We start from the raw sequence: 22,010 nt of genomic DNA, 5'->3' as shown, positions 1-22,010 counted from the left end.
ACTAGAATATTTTTTATGAACATAAGTCACAGGTGCCTACTATTTGAAAATATTTTTCTATCTTTGAGAAATAATCTGTTAATAAGTAAACTACAGCTTAAATTTAGTATTACTGAAGGCAGCTTATCCAAATCATGTGCTTGAATTTGGGGAGTATTTTACTTCACATAAAACCCATCTATCCTAAAGAGGGACTGAAAAAACTTCAAAAAAAGGAAAGTTTAATGAATGGGAGTTATTTTTATTGTACAATTTTGGTCCAAGACAAACCCCATCTCTCAGTGGAAGTGATAAAACTAAAATTCAGAACTTGGGAGTCAACTTTGAATGTTCCAAGGTAACAAGTTAAAGGGAATCTAGAAGATCATCATCAGTCCATTCTTCCTGAAAGGAAAAAAGAACATACTGATGTTTAGGAAAGAAATTTTTTTCTTTTTGGCTAGCTACAGAATTGAGCAAACAATGGAGTTGCTGTAATCATGCAGTTTCTTATACCTTGTAATTTAGGTCATTTTCCAAAATATTAGTGAAAAATTTAAGTTCACCAATGACACCAAAATTTGAATTTAAAAGAACTTAAGTAATCTAATTGAACTTATACCTGGGAAAAAAATCACCTCTAAACCACCTAAGAAAGGGCAAATCCACCTTTGCAGAAAAACTTCCAATGCCTGAGAATCTACACTTCCTGAAAAAGTTTATTTCAATCCTATATAGCTTTCCTATATAGCTTTAACTTAAGGAACTTTTTTTCATCAAACCTAAAATTGCCTCTTTGCCAACTTCTACCTATTTAATTGCTTTCCCAATTTAGGGTCACCTATAAAAGGCTAAATCCATTTTTCCATATGACTGCCCTTCAAATATCTAAGCTAGCATATTCACCCTATGTCTTTTCTACTCTTCACCTAAACTCCATGTGACAGAACTCAAGGCCACCGAGTATCTTCAGTAGTCCTCTTGAGAGTAATTGCAGTTTCCAATAATGTCCTTAAAACTGGATACCCAGAAGTTAACACAATACTACTATGACAGCAGAGTGGGACCTCTGAACCATTATGCCTATTTTAATATATCCTAATATAGACTGAGTCATGTGAACACAGAGTCCATTAAAACTACCAAATTCTTTTCAGTCATACCTTCCATATTTTATACTTCCTCTTTTAAAAAAAAAGATTAAGTTATACATGTAAATTTATTTTTTAACATTTCCATATGAGTCATGTTGGGGAAGAACAAAAAAAGAAAAACTACAAAGAAAAAAAAAAGGTGAAAATAAAAAATCAACCTCTAACAACATATAGCTCCCTATTAAATTACATGTTCACATTGTTTAAACTGAATTCAGCTTCTCTCCATAAAAACTAGCCCTTTGCTATAATTTTCCTATTCATGACACCCATTATCATGTTAATTCTTCTTAAGTCCAGTCTCTCCACTACTTATGTCCTACATCTAACTTCTTGATGACTGTCTTTGTTACTGCTATCTTAGTAGGTCTCAAACATGTTCTCTCCAACCCATTTGATTATAAGCTCCTTAAGAACAGTTTACATCAATGATTACATTTACTTATCTCTATAGTGCCAGCTTTTACTATAGATCTTTACATATAAAGAGAAACTAAATGATTTTTTGTTAGTTCAAAATGAACTATAACAACTCATTAAAAGGCAGCTAGAGGAAAAAGTAGAGAATAGCATTGGACCTGGAGACAGGAAGAACAGAATTTATATTCAGCCTCAGATATTTGCTTGTTGTAATCCTAGACAAGTCTCTAACTTCTTACATGTTTCAGTCAATTCTAAAATTCTAAGTAGCTGAACAAGTACTGATATGCTTTTATAGGAGAGTTTCCTCCCTAGAATTCCCTATATCAATTAAATTATAGCTTTAGACAAAAAAAAAAAAAAAAAAATCATCAAACTCAATGACACGATTTGGGGGTATTAGATCTGTGATAAGAGTAGATCTACATTAGCAGACTGGCACCATCTTTACATCTTTACAACTGATGGTCTTACAAGAGTAGCCTACAACACTGCCCATGTAATACAATATATGTCAGAGAAGGGACTTGAACCTTGTTTTTTCTGATTACCAGATGAGCTTTCTATATGAGACTGGTCATGATGTTTTTCAAAACAATCTAACATTCCTCTCTATTAAAAAAAAAAAAGCAGGAATATATATAGGAGGAGTAATTTCAGCAGAGGGCAAAACAGTAGTCAATGAAGCATTTTTGAAATGCAAAGAAATGCAAGATGTTTCCAAAGAAGGAGACAAATAGAATAGCTTTGAAAGCAATAAGATAAATTTATTAAGTGCTTTTATAAAAAAGCAAGTTAGTTGTACATAGCAGTTTCATGATTTCATATAAAAACTACTTTTCCTCTTTATTTTATTATAGAAATATTCTTTCCTTCTGGGGGGCTGTTCATTAAAGTCAGAATAAAAAAAAATGTCAAATTGAAAAATCAATAAGCACACAGAGCTTTCTCTATTTGCTTGCAGTTTGCTACTGACTTGCCTTGTTGCCAAAACCAGAGCTTGAAGAGAGTTATATAAAGAGAATAACTTTTCAGAATATCAATTCTTCTATAGAAGAAATATACTAACCTCCTCCAACTTAGATTTCTTTGAGACATACTCATCATCTTCATACCCTTTCCTTTTCTTTCTGCATTAAAGGAAAAATAATCATAAAATTTCGGTAAGATAACAAAATTACATACATATCCACCTGCCAGAACAAAGTTAAGAACTATATGAACACAATTACAAAACATTTTCCACACAAAGTTAGATCTGAACAAATGGAAGGATATTGAGTGCTCATGGCTAGGCTGAGCTAATATAATAAAAGTGACAATTTTACCTAAATTGACTTATTCAGTGCTATACCAATCAAACTACTAAGAAATTACAAAGCTAGAAAAAAGTTCATCTAGAAGAACAAAAGATCAAGAATTTATACAAAAAAAAAGGTTTGGAAAGATAAAAATGAAAATGTGTATTACCTATCGGGTTTGTTGAAGGACAGTCAATTAAATTTTATAGGGTTAAGACAACTAACATAAAAATAGGTAAGGGCAAAGTTGTTTGATTCCACTACAAAACCTATTTAAAAGGATATTTCACTCAATCCTACAAAATACCTTTCTGGAGTGTTGTGTAATTTTCCCACAATCCCTTCTATTTTTTTCTTGCCATGAAAAAGCCAAAGAAATAAGCTACAAATTTAAACTTCTGGGATATACTGACAATTTTTAATAACTGGTTATAACTACAGGTGTGTGTGTGTTTGTGTATCCATTCTGAATTTGCACCAATTCATAACTACTCTATGTAAAAATTAATCACATATTATATGATCTGAGATTAAGTTGTAGTTCTACCTCATCAATGTAGCAAATATTCATTGCTTCTGGTGTGATAAAGAACCCAAATAAATTCAAACTAAGTAAAATTCAACAAAGAAATGTAATTAAATTGAAAGATTAACTTCTATTTTAAATTAAGAATTCCACCTAAAATATTTCATAAACATAATATGCCTGCATGCTTTATTATGTTAATCTTATCATTGCCAGATCCAAACCAATCATCCACACTTACCTAGCCTTCTTCTACAGTGACAAAATGATGTGTGAAAAGATTATTCATTTTGCAAAGATCAAGTACTAATAGCAGAATTTAAAATTCAACATCCAAATCAAGGACAGGCACTCCACATCTCCCCAATCTTTCCACAAAAGAAAATTTCACAGGATTTCCCTCTTCAGAAAACTATCTCTAGGCAGAAAAGCTATAGAAATAACAGTATCTTGGTACACTTGTACTATATCTTTATTACCAAGAGTGTATATGTTACAGTAGTAGCCCTGTATCACATCCTTTAATGAATATAAAGATTAAACCAAACTTATAAACTATAAACATAGTTACATTCTGAGCCATGCATTACTAATTTACAAGAAAAAATGCATCATATAATGTTACATTTAAAGAGAGAAATATATGCATCATAAAATGGCTGCTTCTAAGAGTTTAAGTAGAACTCAAATGTCTGTGTTCCTGATGAACATCCTCACAATGACTTACACGTTTATATTAAATGCAAGTTCAGCACTGTGACACTTCTCTAGTTTCTGTTTTAGAGCAGCAACTTCCTCGGATCTTGGTGGTTCATACTTTTTTACTAAGGTTTTCATGCCTATGAAGATATGAAAGTATTTGACTTAAATAAAAGAAATTCCATTGGCAAAAGTGAGAAAAATAAGAATCTTTTAAAGAAAATGACTTTCCATATTTCATGTTTTCTAAACCAAAACAAAAGCTGAAATAACATTAAACTATACATACCAAAATCCAAAAATGATGCTCATATTTGTTAATATGTATCATAAAATGGCAATTATCATTAAATAACTAGAGTATAATTAAGACTTGTAGTCATTTACACTATACATACACATACATAGTGTATATATGCCTATATATGTATACATACTATATTTAGTACTATTTAATAATTCTTGCTAAATTAAGGGTCCAGGCCTATCTCCTGAAACATTGCACTACCATGAAGAATCTATGTTCTTTGCCCCACTTCCCAATACTTTTCTCATTTCCTGTTGGCACTTCTTTGATTTTAAGCTGCTGCTCTAATTTATAAAGAACTCTTTCGGTTTCTTGTCTTTAGGTCATGTATAGAGCACAAGATGTTCTTTTCCAGCTCTCAAAAAATCAGCTAGAGAACTACCTTAAAGATACCTCAAGGTAGAAGCAACAGGTTCATGTTTGTCTTCTAGCCCTATAGGTGAAGGGTACAGAAAATTCAGAACAAAGTTCACAAGGTGAAGAAGGGACAGGAATCAGGTGATCTGAATTCTGTTCACCTCTGTCATTAACTAGCTGTATGACCATGGACATGTTACTTTTCTGGGTTGCTAATCTGTAAAAAAGGGAAATGGATAAAAATCCAGAACAAATACAGTCCCTTCTACCTTTAAAAAGAATTCTAATTTATATGCTCCATGGTTCATGTTTTAGCATAATCTGATGAATAATAACACACTATGAAATGCCTATTACTCTGGCAAGTCATTTCAGGATTATGGTTAAATCCTAAATGGACTAATAATTACTATTCTCTGTTTCAAAGACTGCACTTCTAACACTGGCAGGTTACTTTGGAAATGCTTTAGAGAATGACTAAAATACCTAAAGGATCAATGCAAACTTATTACTTCATTTGGGAAAAGAAACTGAAGCCCTGCTAAGAATATGAAACACTATCTTCATGTATAGAAAATAGTTTGGCATCCTGGCATAGTAAAAACATTACACAGAGATGATAATCTGGGGTAGAGGGTTCTTTTCCCCAAAGAAAGTAATTGGAATAATGAGGGGAAATAATGTTCCCCATACTTTTAACTAATAGATGGTAATTTTATCATTAGTTAGATGATTTCTAAAGGAGAGAGGGGAAGGAAAAATTATCTAAATCTCTTTAAGAATTTGTTGTGTGAGAGAATCTTTAGGCCTTCATCCAGTTCCAGTATTCCAAAGAATCAACTTACATATCTATGGATTTTAAATGTAACAAGTAAAATAGCCAATTAAGTCACTATCTACAATTCAATATTCTCTAGGATGACAGTTGTGACCTGATGTAATTAAAAAAACATTTTATTTCAAAGACTATTCTGCATTTTCACAACTTTCCATTTTAAAAATACAAATTTTTTAAATGGGGTGAAAATATAGAAATTTTAGAACAAAATTCTGTTTCCCTTCTCTCTAAAAGGAAAATATCAGTTTAATTATAAAAGTTCCCTTCCAATTTTACAATTCATTGATTCCTAAATCTACTGAATCAAAAGCATACTTCACTTTCAAAGTGAACCCTCTAGTGGTACAACTAAAGCCCTACAACTTAATTTGACCAATTTGTAAGTGGAAGTTCCAACCTCAAACAAAGTCAGTAATAAACAAAGGACAAAATGACGAATTGGTAACTTGATTTATAAATAAAATTTTAAATTAAATCTACAACTTAACATTTTCATAGACACAAAGCTTGAGAGATGTCAATAATAACATACTTATATCCATTTTGAACCAATTTTGAAGTTAAAAAACTTAAAAACTTTCAAAAAATCCTATACTGCATCGGGTCAATCTGGTCCAATGTCTGAGAAACTTGCAAGTGAGGCTATTAACTCTCCTAGCCAGGAGTACAGACCTGACTATCCCCCTAGACCTTTATGCTTGAACTCAAAATCTCTTCACTGATAATCATCTTTTTTTGTTTTTTAATATCATTTTTCATTTTCAGTTCTTAATTTACTCTAGTTGTTACCATAATCTCTACTCTGTCCATCTGTTCATTCATATTCTAACCACCTTTCCCCATTCACAGTGCTGGTCCTACAATTAATCAAATTAATTTTGCATATAATCCTTGGTCCATAGTACTTTTACTATCTTCTCTTTATCCCAAGCAGAGGAAGGAAGTCATGGAAATGTTGTCTATGGATCCATTACAAATTCACATTATCTACTCTCCATTAGGCCCATATTGCTGCAAGATTGTAAATATTCTTCAGTAGGGAACTACTGTATCTAAGATAAAATGAAAACTATAGCCTAGTTTCTGAGGTCCTTCACAATATGACTTCTATCTTCACAGCTTTATTTTTCTGTTTGGGGTACTTTACATTCCAATTACACTATTCCTTTATCTTATCTATGTTATATCCCTTTATTAGGATATATAAACTTCTTGAAGGTAAGACCTATTTCTTTGATCTTTGTATGTTTGGTACCACATGCAAGAGCATTTAGTGTTTGTTAAATTAATCAATTTGTTTTATCCCTATTATCTGTGACTCTTGGTTCCATTTTGGGTTTTTTTTTAATCTCTTCAGTGCACTTAGCATGTAATATTATCTATTATAGCTATCTGTCTCACTTCTAGACATTCCATGAGGATGTGATTTGCTCCTTATTCTTTAAACGGTTACTTTCCAAATGGGGACACAAGTTCAGAGAGGGGAACTAATTTATCCATGGTTATAAGTCTCTCAGGTGGCAAAACTGGGACTACTAGCTAGGTCATATGAATCCAGGTGGGGTCATTTACTCCTCTCCTTCCACTCACAATATCTCATGATCATCATGAGATGCCCAAAGTATGTCACACAGGTCCTCAGTAATGCTGGATGAATAAAGAATAAAGGTTTTTGTTTCTTATCCTTCCCCAATTATTCAATATGAGTCTTTCTCCTGGATTTATTGATGGGCAGCTTATTGCTGCCATCTAAGGACCTATTTGGAGAGGAGTCAACAAATAACAGGGTCTAAAATCAGCCTTATATTTCTTAATTGGTTTCCCAATCTCTTTTCAAATAAAAATAAAATTAGGACAAGGAAGGGATTGAGAACTATCTGAATCCAGTGACTTTCTTGTTTTGGCTAGATTTCAACCAAGCATTTCACAAAGTCTCTAATGTTACCTTTGTGGGCAAAATATAGAAATGTAGGCTGGATAATAATACAATTATTATCACCTGGAAATCAGTGAATAACCAAACCCAAGTGAGCTAATGGCAGTTTATAAGACAATGTGGTAGAATATTGCAGGGATCTTTACCCTTGGTCTTATGTTATTTATCAGTAACTTGGCTGAAGATATATATTAATTTGTATATGATATAAAAAACTAGAAGACAGCTGATACTATGGATGACAGAAATTTAAGTTTTAGGCAATCTAGGGCACTGATATAAAACTATAAAATGCTATTTCACTGAGACAAAGATTAATATCTTCATTTCAGTTTTTAAAAAATCAACTTTATGGAACAGCTAGGTGGCCCAGTAGGTAGAGCCCTGAAGTCAGGAGGACCTGAGTTCAAATGTGGCCTCAGACACTTAACACTTCCTAGCTGTAGGACCCTGGGCAAGTCACTTAACCCCAATTACCTCACCAAAAAAAAAAAAAAAAAAAAAAAAAAAAAAAAAAAAAAAAATCAACTTTACAAGTACAGACAAGGAAAGCACGTTTAGATAGCAGTTCTGAAAAAAGGGAATTATGAATTATAAGTGTGACATGGCAGTCAAAAATTAAATGAGTTTTTAAAGTAAGGTCCTTTTAGCCAATGGCAGTTTCATTTTTGCCTTTGTAGCTCTGGTATTGAGCACAGTGCCTGGCAGAACATAGGATCTTGAAAAATGCTTACTGAATGATTATGCTTTATTAAAAGATAAAAGTATTTAGAATGAAGAGATAGTCCTACTCTATGCTGCCCTGCTTAGCCTTAAATATGTGTTTGATTCCAAGGGCCAAATTTTAGGAAGCATATTGTTCTTAGTGGAGATTATGCTACATAAGGATGTTATTATATCCAGGAAAGAGAAAATACAAATAGGTGCCTTCAAGTATTTATCAGAAAATTTTAAAAGGGATAGCAGCAGTCATCTAATCCAACCAATATCTGAAAACAAATGTCTAAAACAACCTAATACCTGGTCACATATTCTTTGCTGAAATGCCTCCAGTGAAGGGAAGCCCACCATCTCCCAAGGCAAGATTATTCCATTCCTTAATAGTTCTGATACCTAGAAAATCTTTTATTATTAATTTTAAATCTGCCTTATTGCAATTTTCACTCAGAAAATCCTGGTTCTAGTCCCTGGAGTCCAACAGAACATACAAAGAATCTTCTGATACTTGAACACAGGCTATTGGATCTTCTCTTCTCAAATGACACAGATTTTCACCATCCTGGGCTTCCCTGCTCAGGAAATTCTCTATTTTATTAATGCCTTTCCCAAACTATAGTACTATTAGGTACTGAAGACAATGCTCCAAATCTGATTTGATTAGAATACAAAAGGACCATGTCCTCACCCCTGAAAGTTCAGCCTTTTAATTCACTTCAAGGGAGCACTAGATGGCTGCCACATGATATTGTTCACTGGTTAAACCGCTCAGAAACAAAACAGTCACATAAACAGTACAGAACAACTTGCATTTGAGTTCAAAAAACTGATTTCACAAACATAAGACTTAACATTTAAAATTTTTATAAAACTTAGTTTCATTAAATTAAATTCAGTCCAATATTCTAATATGTCAAAATCTTTTTGGAGCCTATATAGCAGTGGTCCTCAAACTTTTTAAATAGGGGGCCAGTTACCTGTCCCTCAGACTATTGGAGGGCCGGACTACAGTAAAAACAAAAACTCACACTGTCTCCGCCCCTCAGCCCATCTGCCATAACCCAGCGGGCCGCATAAAAGTCCTCAGTGGGCAGTAGTTTGAGAACTCCTGCTATACAGTATGACAGCTTAGTCTTTTTAATATCATCTGCAAATTAATGTAAAAGACAAAAAGCATTTCCTTAAAAAGCTTCTTTACTTACATTTCATCGTCTCTAATAACTGTGACAAACAGGTCCGATTGTCTTTCAGCATAAGACTCTCTGATAAGTAACTAAAAAAGGGGGGAAAGGTAAAATTACAAACTAATTTTTTTTTATTAATACTTTGTAGCTATTATTGAATAGAATACATATATGTGAGAGGTAAAATTTTCTGTCAATCATGACAGGCAAATGTTACTACTATCCTATACTAATTTAAATTATACTATGATATTTGAAATATAAGAAAATTAATATCACAATATCTCCTAATATCTCAAAGATTTATTGCAATTGTAATATATAAATCAATTTCGGTTCTTTGCAAAAAAAAAAAAAAAAAATTGCAACTTCATTAAATCACCAAAATATTAGAACTAGAAATAAAACGCATCAGGATTATCATGGACATAAGATTTTCTGATAATAGACTATCATTTCATCAGTGTGGGGGAAAATTCCTAGTATGTAAACTCTCTCCACCAATGCAGATTGGCAATCTATATGATATTCAATCTTAGAAAGTTGTCTTGAACAAAGAGAAGTGACTTGTCCAGAACCATGTTACTAATTTTTATCAATAGCCAGACTTAGACAATGATTCCTGAAATTAGGATTAAATCTCTATTACTTTATCAAAAGAATTAATGGTTTAATTGTCAATTGTTTAAAATCATTTTTATATTTTATAAATCTTAAAAGAAAAAAAATAGAATAAAGATATTAGATTTTGTCCTTCATTTTTTCCTCTTTAAAATTTCTACTCCAGAATATTCATTCACCCAATGAAAACTTACTATCATATAGATGAATATTAATATACATACATTATGCATGTCAGTGGCCAGAAACATTATTTTACCCTGACATCCAAGGTTAAAGGAACAATATTCTGTTAATGATATGAAGATTTACAATTAAACATTAGTTGGGAATTTAAAAAAATTATCAAGTTTTAGTTTATGAAGATAAAAGTTTAAAGCACAGTTTTAAATGGAAAAAGTCTTAAGAAAACAGACTAATAAAGATTATAAATGGAGACCCAAACAATGCAACAGGGAAGAATGGGAGAAAAAAAATGAAGTAAAAAAAGGACTAGCAGGATGAATATATATTGGAAAATAATAGAAGAAAAACAAAGTATAAAGGAAAAAAATGATGAAGAGTAACTAGAACCTTTTTGTTACTTAATTCTACTCATAAACTTTGTAAACTAATTTTTTTTTAAAGTTCTACCATACTTTGTTTGAATATTAAAAAAAAAATTATAACAGTATTTTCCTTTCGAATTTTACATGGCACCGAATAGCAGAATTTAGATTTATCGCTCAATTTTATGATTTGATTACTTGGAATATGGAACATGTTATCCTGTAGATGCAGCACAAAACCAATATCTTATGCTTGTATGTATATATGTATTTATTTATGTATACACACACATGTACACACAAACTAAGTTCAAAATGGATACATGACTTAAATATTAAAGCTCACCATAAAAAAATTAAAAAGAACCACATCAAGTATCTCTAACATTTTAGTAAGAGTTCTTGACCAAATGACAAAAGTAATCACAAAAGATAAAAATAGATAATTTTGATTGCTGAAAATGGAAAAGCTGTAGAAACAAAATGAAAGAAAACAAAATAAAAAGAAACAGTTGGGGCAGCTAGATGGCACAGTGGTTGGAGCAACAGCCCTGAAGTCAGGAGGACTTGAATTCAAATCTGGTCTCAGACATTTAACCCTTCCTAGCTGTGTGACCCTGGGCAAGTCACTTAACCCCAACTGCCTCAACAACAAAAAACAAACAAACAAACAAACAAAAACAGTTAATTAGGGGAGGGAAGAATTTTGATAAGAGTTTGAGATTAAAATACATAGGCACCAAACACAAAAATTTAAGACTTAGAAACATTGCCTCAGGAATAAGTAGTCAAAGAATATGAACAGCTTTCAAAAGAATTTAAAATTAACAACCATATGAACTATTGTTTCAAATTCCTAACCATAAAAACGCAAATTAATACAACATACAGATTTGACATCTCTTATCCAGCATAAAATGGAAATAGTACTGTAAAGACTGCAGAAAGAGGTACAAGATCTGTGAACTTGTCCAACCATCTTGCAAAGTCATTTGCAATTAGGTGAAGGTAAGGATCACACAAATAGGTATATACCTGAAGGAGGTCAAAGACAGATATAAAGATGTTATGGGCCAGAACTCTGAAACAAGGATTTTTAAAAGATGTTAAATGAGTGGAATTGATGAGATAATGGTTATCTAGTTTAGCATGGTGATTAATAGTTCATTATGATTGATTTAATCTTACAACAAATAATGGTTTTCTAGTGATATGATTGGTTTATACTCAATGTGGTGGGAGTCTCAGCTAGATTCATTCAGAGCTAGGGAAGACAAGGGGACTGGAGGCTGAAGCACAAACCCTTGGACTCAGATTCATTCATGCCATCTCACACCCTGTGGTGGCAGGCCTGTACTACTGCATTTTCTCCACTGAAACCAAGTCCTGTCTGAAGGCCATAAGAAAGTAAGCTGAGCACCAGAGGAGGGAAACAATAAAGACTTTTAGACTTTAACACCTGGCTATTCTTGTGGTGATTACTGAACTGAAAAGAAGGCTTCCCCCCAAAGACCTCTAGAAAACCAAACAAGAACATTACATAAAGGTCCCATATATACTAAAATATTCAGAGGTATTTACTATATACTGGCAAAGAAATGAAAACAAAATAGTTTCCTAATTGGAAAATGGCTAAAGTACAAAAATTATACTATTTTACTAAACTATTACCATAAGAAATGATGGATAAGAATTAAGAGCTGCAGAGGAAGATATGAACTGGTAAGTAATTGTAAGATAAGCAGAACCAGGAAAAACAATATATACAATTTTCATAGGAATGTCAATAGAATCACCAAAAATTTACAACAAAACCATGAAACTGAATGCTGTGTAATTAGGATGAAAACATTTGTCCTTAGAAAAGAAAATTTAAAAATATACTTTCCTTCCTTCTTTGCAGAGTGGGAATGCTAATGTAGAACATTGCAAATGTTACAATTGGTCAGTTTTGCTTGACCTCCCATCAATTCACTTTACACTTTCTTATTCTCAAGTTATAGTAATATATTAATATAATTACAACAATACTAGTTAGCATTTATAAAATGCCTACGAAATGCCAGGTATTGTTCTCTTTATAATCATTATTCTCTTTTGAGCTTCACAACAAACCAGGGGAGAGGAATTCTATTATTATTATAATTTCACTAATGAGTAAACAGAGGAACACAGAGATTAAGTGCCTTGCCTAGATTTATACAGCTATTAAGCTCCTAAAATAGAAATCAGGTCTTCCAGACACAGCCCTCAATCCACTGGGGGGCCCCCAGCTGCTTCTACATAATCTACATAATAGGGGTACCATCTATGCATACTGTGCCTCTCCTAACACTCTAGATCTCTAGCTAGGGGATAGGGAACCTTTTTTTTTTTTTCTAAGGGCCATTTGGATATTTAAAATATCATTTGCAGGCCACACAAATTTATCAACTTACAGAACTCAAGCAGTAGAGGTTGCTATATCTAGCTTTTGCTCATTATTGCCTGTGGTTGTCTTATATAGCCCAGGCAGGAGATTCCCCATCCCTGTTCAAGATAATAGTGAAATAAATTTCTATATACGCCATATCATAGAGCTATGAAAGGTTTTGAAGAATCATATTGTCCATATCAATCTTTAGGAAGAAATGAATTATTTTGGATGAAAAAAGTATTTATTTTTAAAGAAACTTGAAAAACGATTCAATTATTTAATAATGTGTTCTACTTTTAAAAAAATTTCTATTGTTAAATCAACCCTTAAACTTGGACACAAACTGATACATTTTAAAATAACACTTTACTAAAAAACAGGGTCTCAATCAGTGGTAAATAAAATGTCAAATGATGTATCTAAAACATAAAATGAAATTATACCTTTCCATGTTAATTCCAGCCCTAGAAGCACTGGATAGAATGGTAGTCAGAGCAATCTGTGAAGGTGTATATAAAAGGTAAGCATCTGTCAAAGCAATTCTATTAAGAAAATCATCAGCTGTTTTCCTTAAAATTTCTGGATTCTCTAGGACTGGGTAACGAGTCTTTAAAAAAAGAAAAAAAAAAAAGAACAGGAATTAAACAATTTGTTTTAAATCATATTAAAAGGAAAATATTTGTTATTGTGTTTAATAAGCAATTTAATATATTTCCCATATAAAACTATGTCCTCTCAGAAAATAGCAAAGAACAAATCACTGTAAATGTTTTAGCAGTTTGCTGGCTTCCTACACTATTATTCCCTAAGGCAGGAAAAAAAAAGGGCTAATATATAACACTTGTAAAATATTTTATTTAGAACAGATGAATTATCTGAGAGATGGCTTATTCTGAATAAGATACTTTCAGGAGGATGCCTTCTGAAAAGTGGATGTTATGCTGGCCACTAGGGAAAATGCCAGGCAGATGCAAAATAATTTGAGCCTTTACTTCCAATTACCCTTCCCTTGTGTCACATTAAAAGGAATAAATAGGTAAAATCCACTAAGAAGGCAGGATAATACCACCTAAGGTACTGATAAAGTTCTCTCTGTGCTACAACTCGTTTCCTACTTCACAATAGACAACAAGAGTACCATGACATATAAAATACATATTAATGTATTCACATATAAATAATGCTATAAGGTTTGCAAAGCATTTTATAGAAATTATGTCATTTGATCCTCAAAAAAAACCTCAATGAATTAGGTCCTATTATTACTGTCATTTGGTTCAGAGAGATGAGGTTATCTGCTCAAGGTCACACAAAGAATAATTATTAGAGGAAAGATATGAATCTATGTCTTCCTGACTATATTCCTCTATCCTTTCTCCCAACAAAAATAAGTTAAGTGAGTAACTGAATGAGACTAATGATGTTTCTATTATCACTAAAATTAATCTTGGGTTGATGAAGACTTGCCAATTCTCCCCAAATGTTAGCAAAAGCCCCTTTTAGGAAATCCAAAGAAGATGTACACAACTGTCACGGTCAATTTATAACTCCAAAATTCCCTTTGATATGAATAGTAAAACTTAGTTTGATTTCAAGAGACCAGAGCACCAATAAGATTTCTGCTTTCAGGGAAGTAGCTATCAAAGTAGAATACCAGAGGAACAGAAGAATCTCTCTTACACTCCAATAGAGTAAGATGAGGCACTAAGATGAGCTATTGCTTGGTGAATCAGAACCCATTAAAAGCCTTTGCTAATTCCTTTTCAATAATTTAAAGGTGCATCCCATTGAATGTTCTATTAGTAATAGAAAAATGGTAATTAGCCAAGTCATCATCTAGTTTATTGAAAAGTTAAAAGCTTATTTGTGGTCCTTAACTTTTTAAAGTACAAAACAACCTATGATATAATATGTGAAAATTCTTTTTAAATATGATTATTTAATATGGCAAGATTCTTCTGATTATCTGATGAAAGGTTATTCTAATATTAATATATAAACTTAGAAGGGGTTGAAATAGACCCAATGGAAGGATTCCAAACTAAAGACTCTCATTTGTATAAACCTCAAGTAACCCTAATTAAGTGATATTGATGTTTATATATTTTTACCTAAAAAATAAGCTTAAGAGTTTTAAATACTATCTTTCCCCATTAAGTACCATTCAACAGAAAAAACACTATTAATTTACTTACCTTCAAGTCAATGAGAAAACCCTCAAATGGCCGATAAGGATTGTGGACAATAAGGTGGAAATTAAGCTGCTGAATAAGTAAGAGTTCATATTCCAAAATTTGTTCAAGTGCTTTTTCCTGTCCAAGTGGGCTCTCCCGAAGATTTCCAACAAATTGTGCACTAGACACATTAAATTCATCTACTTTGCATGCCAAAAATGCACAAGTGAGCCTATGAGGAAAAGAAAAAAATTCCACCCATTAAACTTTTAAAGTTTGGTTGGAAAATTCAATCTCTCCTGTATAACTGGATTTTACATTTTTTCCCCCCTAAATTAAAAAAAAAAAAAAAAATCAACTAGACAAGATATCTAAAGTGCTATGTTTATGACTTACATTATTATCCGAGGATGATATTCCATTACTGAGTTATTGAGGTAAAAACGCTTGAAGTACATGCATGCTGTACCCTAAGTTAAAGAAAATATTTATTATAGACAATCATATACAACTAAATTATCCTTTTGAATAAAATATCACAAATTGGCTAAGTTTTTGAACAGTACAAATGGTATTATTTGGAATTTAAGCAGCATCTTAACAACAAAAATCTTTGAAAAAAACAAAAAATCCCATAACCAATAACTGGCTCTTTTAAAATATATAGTCATAACAATACATGAATTTAAACAATTCACAGCCTTTTTCTTATTCTTACTACATACCTGTAATTTACTTTATTTTAATAACATGACTTCTGAGCCTAGAGTCAGGAAGACCAGAGTTAAAATCCAGTCTTAGATCCTTATTAGTTGTGTGATCCTGAAGCAAGTCACTCAGCCTGCTTGCTTTAATTCACTGGAGAACAAAAATGGCAAAGCACTCCATTATCTTTACCAAGAAAGCCCCACAGATAGTACTGATGTGCTATAATCCATGGGATCACAAAGATTTGGACAGAACTGAACTGAATGACTGAACATCACTACCATTTCCAACTCCCCAAATGTATAATAGAGAATAATCTAGAAGCATATTAATCATCATAAAATCCACATATATACATATATATGTTCTTGTTTACTTGTCTTTTACTTTTAAAAAATATTAACTGAACAATAATCCTGAAATATGTTAATCATCATAAGATCTACATATACATATTCTTGCTTACTTATCTTTTACTCTTTATAAATATTAACTGAACAATATTCATATGTCAGCTCATCTGCTGACATTTTATAGCTATAAGGGGAAAAACATCCTTTAAGCCCTAGGCATACTACTGAGATAAAATTTACATTGGTATTCATTCAAAACTAAAAGGATCAAATGAGATAATGTATATAAAATACTTTGAAAACCTTAAAGTACTGTGTCAACTATCATCATCCTCATCCTCAAAAATAACAAAAATACCATAAAGGCAACATGCAAAATTCCAAAATGGAAAATTTTTTAAAGACAGCCAAAGTTGAAGCCAGAGTCAAATTTAAGCTGGATATTAAGGAAAACCATCCAATGACTAAAGCTATACAAAGTAGAATGAGCTTTATATTAGGGTTCATTATCATTGGAAATCTTTAAACAAGGATAGGATGGCCACCTGTTAAAGACATTGTAGAGGGGGGTATTTCAAGTACTAGACAGATTCTGAGATCCTATTTATTTCAAATAAATTACTAAATTCAATATATTATACTTATACACTATGTTGTCATCAAATCTAAAAAAATGTGGTATATCTCTCTAGGTCCTTACTATCTGAAGAATTTACAATTTCTCAACAATATTATTCATGTATCATGCTTCTAATTACATAATAACTTACATGCAGAGAGAGCACTGAGAAGAGTACTATGGAGTACTGGGCAAACCATTCACTACTTTCAAGGCAAAAGAAACATCTAGATTTCAGGACATCTAAAAAGACTGCTATAAATTTCTCTGATCCAGAACTTCTAAATACTTAGACTTTGTACATTCTGAAGAAATAACACAATGTTCATAAAAGAGATTAAATATTAGGAATGCTATCTTTTTCAATGGGCTTTATGATTTTGATGTGCCTAAGTTTCTCCATCTGAAAAGCATAGTACTTTCTATTAGGTTCAATCTGTTAGACCAGTCATCGTCCAGAAGAAAGTATTAAGGAGTACTCAACTGACAAGGACAAATACATTAATCAATCAACAAACATGCAATAATCACCTACTATATATGCAGGGTACTATGTTATGTAACATAGTTTTTCACACTTCAAAGAGCCTATATTCTACTGTAGAAATACAAGATATTAAAAAAAAAATAAGTATGAGGTAATTAAAAACAAATTGGTGGAAGAAGGAAGGGGGAAAATGGAACAGGAAAAGCTATGGTTTGACTACAAGAAGGAACAAAAATCATCAGAATGAGTTGTAAATAGGTAACGGTTATTTTCCATAAATATATGCTAAGTATGATATAGTATTAGAGGATTGTAGCTTTTAAAAGATGAATTAGAAGCAGAGAAACAGTCTGGGTCAGGCAAAAAAAACACCTGATGTTGAGAGAAAAAGAAGAATTCAGGTTTAATGAGTTTGAAGTCAATTTATTGGTAATCTTGTCCATTAAAGCAGAACACAAGAATAATATCAACATTGATTATATGCATATGTGGGAATGATATTTTGTATAAATAGTGAGCAAAGAATATAATATTCATTTAGAAAAAGTTGAATTGGGATAATTCAGAGTTTAGGAACTAAGTTTGTTTCTATGCATTATTGTTCACTCACCCTATCTATGACTTACCACAACAGACCGTGGCATTGTAGGCTTAAATATGGAGCAGAAGTCTAATAGTCTTTTCTCATAATATTTGCAGATTATCAATTCTTCCTGAGGTTCAAGAAATACTGGATCATTTGCCAGAACCTTTAAGAAAAAAGTTATCAAATCACTTTAGTCAATTATTCAAACTTTGCACACATCCCAATGTAATAGAAGCATAATGCCTAACCCGTTTCTCCTTCACAACCAAATTTTGCTAGAAAGCAGGAAGAGAATGATATATAGTATAGTGGAAAGCTCTAGATATGAAGTCTTAGTATAAGACAAGGTTAGAACCAGAAAGGATCTTAAGAAGCCACTGAATTGTCTATTATAAATATACAAATTAACTTTTATAAAGTTCATGTGAAGATGCCATCCAAAGAATTGATAAATAATTAATAGATGTATAGAATGATTTTACACATATATATCTAATTTATGTCTAATGATAGCCATTAGTGAGGGAATGGGAGCAAGGAAATTTAAAAAAAAAAATTACCTAAGAACTTTGCTATATATTTGAAAAGAATAGCAAGTTGTGCACAATACATTTGCAGTTCCATGTATAGTTGTTTTTTTATTGTACTACATAAAAATGCCTATTTTATTCCATTATTTAAAAATAAATTCAATATATTATAGTTATATACTGGAAAGATCATGTGTGCTCATTCCCATTTCTCATTTTACACAAGTATTTAATGAAGCATTTTAACCCATGTCTTCCTATCTACAGTGTCCTAACCACTACCCTAATCAGTTCCAATGTATACAGAAAATGACTATATCTACATATCCAATCCTAGTGTTTTAGTAGAGTTCTAGATCTGAATCATGTGCCCATTGAATATTTTAAAATTAGCTGTCTCATAGAGCCTTCAAACACAATTATGTCCAAAACCTACAAACCCAACTTCCATGAAGGGCACTATCATCAGCTTATCATGTTCACAACTTCAATGCTATTCTCATCTCTCTTACCCAATCCATTTTTTGGTAAGAGATGAGAACCTAAACTAATGTTGTTAGCTGTGTGAATATAGAAAAGGAGTTGGATGCAAGAGATATGGAGGCAGAAACATCAAGCTTGGACAACTGATTAGATATATGGGGTAAGCAAAAGCAGGATGTCAAAATTAAAGCTGACATTAAAAACCTGGGGGACTGGGAGATTAAATTATGCCTTTGATAGAAATGAAGAAACTGGGAAGAAGGAAGAGTTGATGAGTTCTGTTTTAGACATGCTAACTTTGCTTTGCCACCAGTACATCCAGTTTGAAATGGCCCAGTAACTGGCGATTCATGTCTGGAGGGGGGAGATTAAGGAGAAACAATCTAGGAGGAGAAGACATTGTCAACCATGTCAGATACAGAACACAGGGTGAAGAATAGGACTCTGAAAAGACCACATCAGATTTGTTAGCTATAAGATCATCAGCAAATATGGAAAGAATAGTTTCAGTTGAGTGATGAAGTTTGAAACCAGATTACAAAATGCTCAATAGTTAGAAGGAACAAATGCACATATCTTTTTTATGAAACTTCCCTGAGAAATGGAAGATTCTAGATAATAATCTGAAGTGATGGCAGGATCTAGTATTTTTAAAGGAGATACATTTGAAAGCAATAAATAAGGAAAGATTGAAGGGGAAAGAGTTTAAGGATGACAGAAGATGTCAATCTGATGAAAGGGATAAGGTTGAGAACACATGTATTAGTGAGATTGGCTCTGACAAGGCAAAAAACCCAATGCTTAAGGGAAGGAGAGCAGAGTGGAAAATGTCCTCAGAAAAGGGAATTCATGTCAAATAGCTGTGCAATTTTTTCAGCTTTCATGGGGAACAGGATAAGGAATCAATTAGGAAAGACTAAAATGACTGCTGTGGGGCAGTGAAGGTTCAGTTGAGGCTGGATAACCTGAATTTGTAATAGTCCCCAGAAGAGTTGCAAAGACTTTCTCCAGCTGAGTCAGCACTTCCTGAGTAGAAGCAAAAGTAAAATGTGAAGGAAATCCAGAGATGAATGGCAATAGTAATAATGGGCAAAGCATTCTAATGCAGAAGAGAATGTGGAGTAGAAAAAGCAAATTACTGGTTGGTGGGGGGTAGAGGGAGGATATGGTTTGAGAAAATTATGAGGGACTAGAGAGTTTGATGAAAGCAAAGAATAAATTTTGAATGGGTGAGGCCTATGAAAGGTAGAATGATGAGTGATTATGATCAAAGAGGAAAGACTTTTCAATAAGGTAAGTAACAGTGAAATTGACAGTGACCATCTCTATACATGTCTGACATGAATGGAAGGAGACACTGACATGTATAAGATTTATTACAATTTCCTCCCCGTCAAGAATTCACAGTCCAGCCATACTGGTCACCATCTTGATTTTCTCTTTGTGTCTTTATGTTGGCTGGTTGCCCATGTCTGGAACGCTTTCCCTTACTTCTGCATCTTTCTTAGGCTACCTCATCTATTTATAATGTCTTTCCTGGCCCTCCTTCCCCTCAAGATTACCTGTTACTTTTTTGTGCAAGACTATATAATGCATATGCTGTCTCCCCTGTGGGATGTTAGTTACTGGAAACTCGAGGCTGGCTCAATTCTGTCTTTTAAATCTCCCTACTACCCAGCACCTGTTTGTCACAGAAACTACTTAATAAATACTTGAGAATTAATTCCCGCTGTCCTAAAACCAATCTAGACAAATATTAGTTGGTAGGTTACAAGGTGATGAATTCCCAGGCTGTGGCAGCCCATGATCTACTCTTGTGGAGTAGACACAATTCCACAACATGGCATGAATTTCAAGTCATGGTACTTCCAGTGTAGAATTTTCTCATTGCCAATTTAAAGAGAGTTAAAAAAAAAATCCCAACATTCCACAAAATAAAGATTGCCCCCTGAATCTGGAAGGGAATGGGAATTCGAATTCCATACAAAGAGTGTAAACTCTTGACCCGAACAAGTCATTTAACCCCTCCAGTGGAGTTGGGGCGTATCTAAGAGGCTTGCCAGCTCGTAAGACTCGAAAATAATAATAGCATTATTTCTATAACACTTTATGTTGTACAAATGCCTTAGTCGATCTTCACATCAATCGTGGGAGAGAAAGAATGTTGTCATTTTACAGATGGGAAACAACTTGTCCAGAGTCATACATCTGGCTAAAGCTCTGAGTTTGAATATGAAGTCATGTCTTCGCGACTCTGGCAGGAACATGCGATGGGATTTAGGGCTCCAAACACTTCGTATGATACCGATGAACGTGAACCGAGGGATCTCAACCAGCCCTGCCGAGACCGCGGGGGACCGAGGGCTCTCACTAACCTTCCCGTTCGCAACCACTTTGCACTTGAACTTGCGGTTGGCGTCGGCCCGGAGACGCCCCAGCTGCTCCTCGCTGGAGAACGTCCAGTGTCGTTTCTGGCTGCTGTTGTGATACATTCTGGAAAGCAGCGGAGGGAAAGGGGTGCGGGAGGGCCGGACAGAAGCCGGCAAAAAGAAACCGCAGGCTCCTGCTCTAAACCCGGCGAGCAGAGAAAACTAAGCCCTCGCGAGACTCGGACTCCGAAGTTGATCACGTCCCGCCTCTCCTCCACCGCCGACGAGATGACGTCACGGTGCTGACGTTTTGCGTAGAGTAGGGGCGGTAATCGACTTTTATCTTTTCCCCTTATCACCAATGGCTAACTCTCTCCACACAGGTACTAGAGCACTCTCCTGCGGCGTCATACGCTGATGTGTGGCCGCAACGCGGCGACGCAGCTGCGCCTGGGGCTCCGAGCCGGCTGGCCAATCGCCTTCTTCTGACCGCCATCCCCTTCCCCCCCTCCCCGTGCGCCTGCGCACTTCGCCATCGCCGCCTTTCCATTCTCCCGTTTTTTCCTCTTTCAAACTCAGGTCTCTTCCAACTCTGTTCTGAGTTGCTGCTTGAATGTATTAATAACTGCCATGAAAGCTGATGTTATTGTTTAAATAGAATAGTTGACTAATTAATATTACTTAGGTATAGTAGGGCT

At 33.5% G+C, this 22,010-nt stretch overlaps 1 protein-coding gene across 2 annotated transcripts; it reads right to left on the bottom strand.

Moving 5' to 3' along the window:
* Positions 1-220: 220 nt before the first annotated feature.
* On the bottom strand, positions 221-21,728 carry CCNH (cyclin H). 2 transcript variants are annotated; one of them, XM_074282138.1, is made up of 9 exons: positions 21,319-21,728; positions 17,971-18,093; positions 15,574-15,647; positions 15,199-15,409; positions 13,447-13,610; positions 9,437-9,507; positions 4,108-4,219; positions 2,623-2,683; positions 221-384 (listed from the first exon to the last, which is right to left on the bottom strand). In XM_074282138.1, the coding sequence occupies exons 1-9, from the start codon at positions 21,433-21,435 to the stop codon at positions 346-348; spliced, it is 972 nt and encodes a 323-aa protein (XP_074138239.1). In that variant the 5' UTR covers positions 21,436-21,728; the 3' UTR covers positions 221-345. The 2 variants fall into 2 exon arrangements, with proteins under 2 accessions (XP_074138239.1, XP_074138240.1); XM_074282139.1 differs by lacking the exon at positions 17,971-18,093 and having other exon boundaries at positions 21,319-21,578.
* Positions 21,729-22,010: the final 282 nt, after the last annotated feature.

This window comes from Sminthopsis crassicaudata, chromosome 1 (genome assembly GCF_048593235.1).
Source record: "Sminthopsis crassicaudata isolate SCR6 chromosome 1, ASM4859323v1, whole genome shotgun sequence".
NCBI classification, from domain to species: domain Eukaryota; kingdom Metazoa; phylum Chordata; class Mammalia; order Dasyuromorphia; family Dasyuridae; genus Sminthopsis; species Sminthopsis crassicaudata.
The sequence above is the reverse complement of the archived record's forward strand: the minus strand, read 5'-3'. Positions and strand labels throughout refer to the sequence as shown.

Coding starts and splice junctions, on each gene's coding strand:
- CCNH (XM_074282138.1), bottom strand. CDS start 21,435: ATGTATCACAACAGCAGCCAGAAACGACACTGGACGTTCTCCAGCGAG. Junction 15,410..15,573: donor TATCATCCTCGGATAATAAT/GTAAGTCATAAA, acceptor TTTTCCTCATAG/GCTCACTTGTGCATTTTTGG. Junction 4,220..9,436: donor GTTATTAGAGACGATGAAAT/GTAAGTAAAGAA, acceptor ATATCTTCATAG/GCATGAAAACCTTAGTAAAA.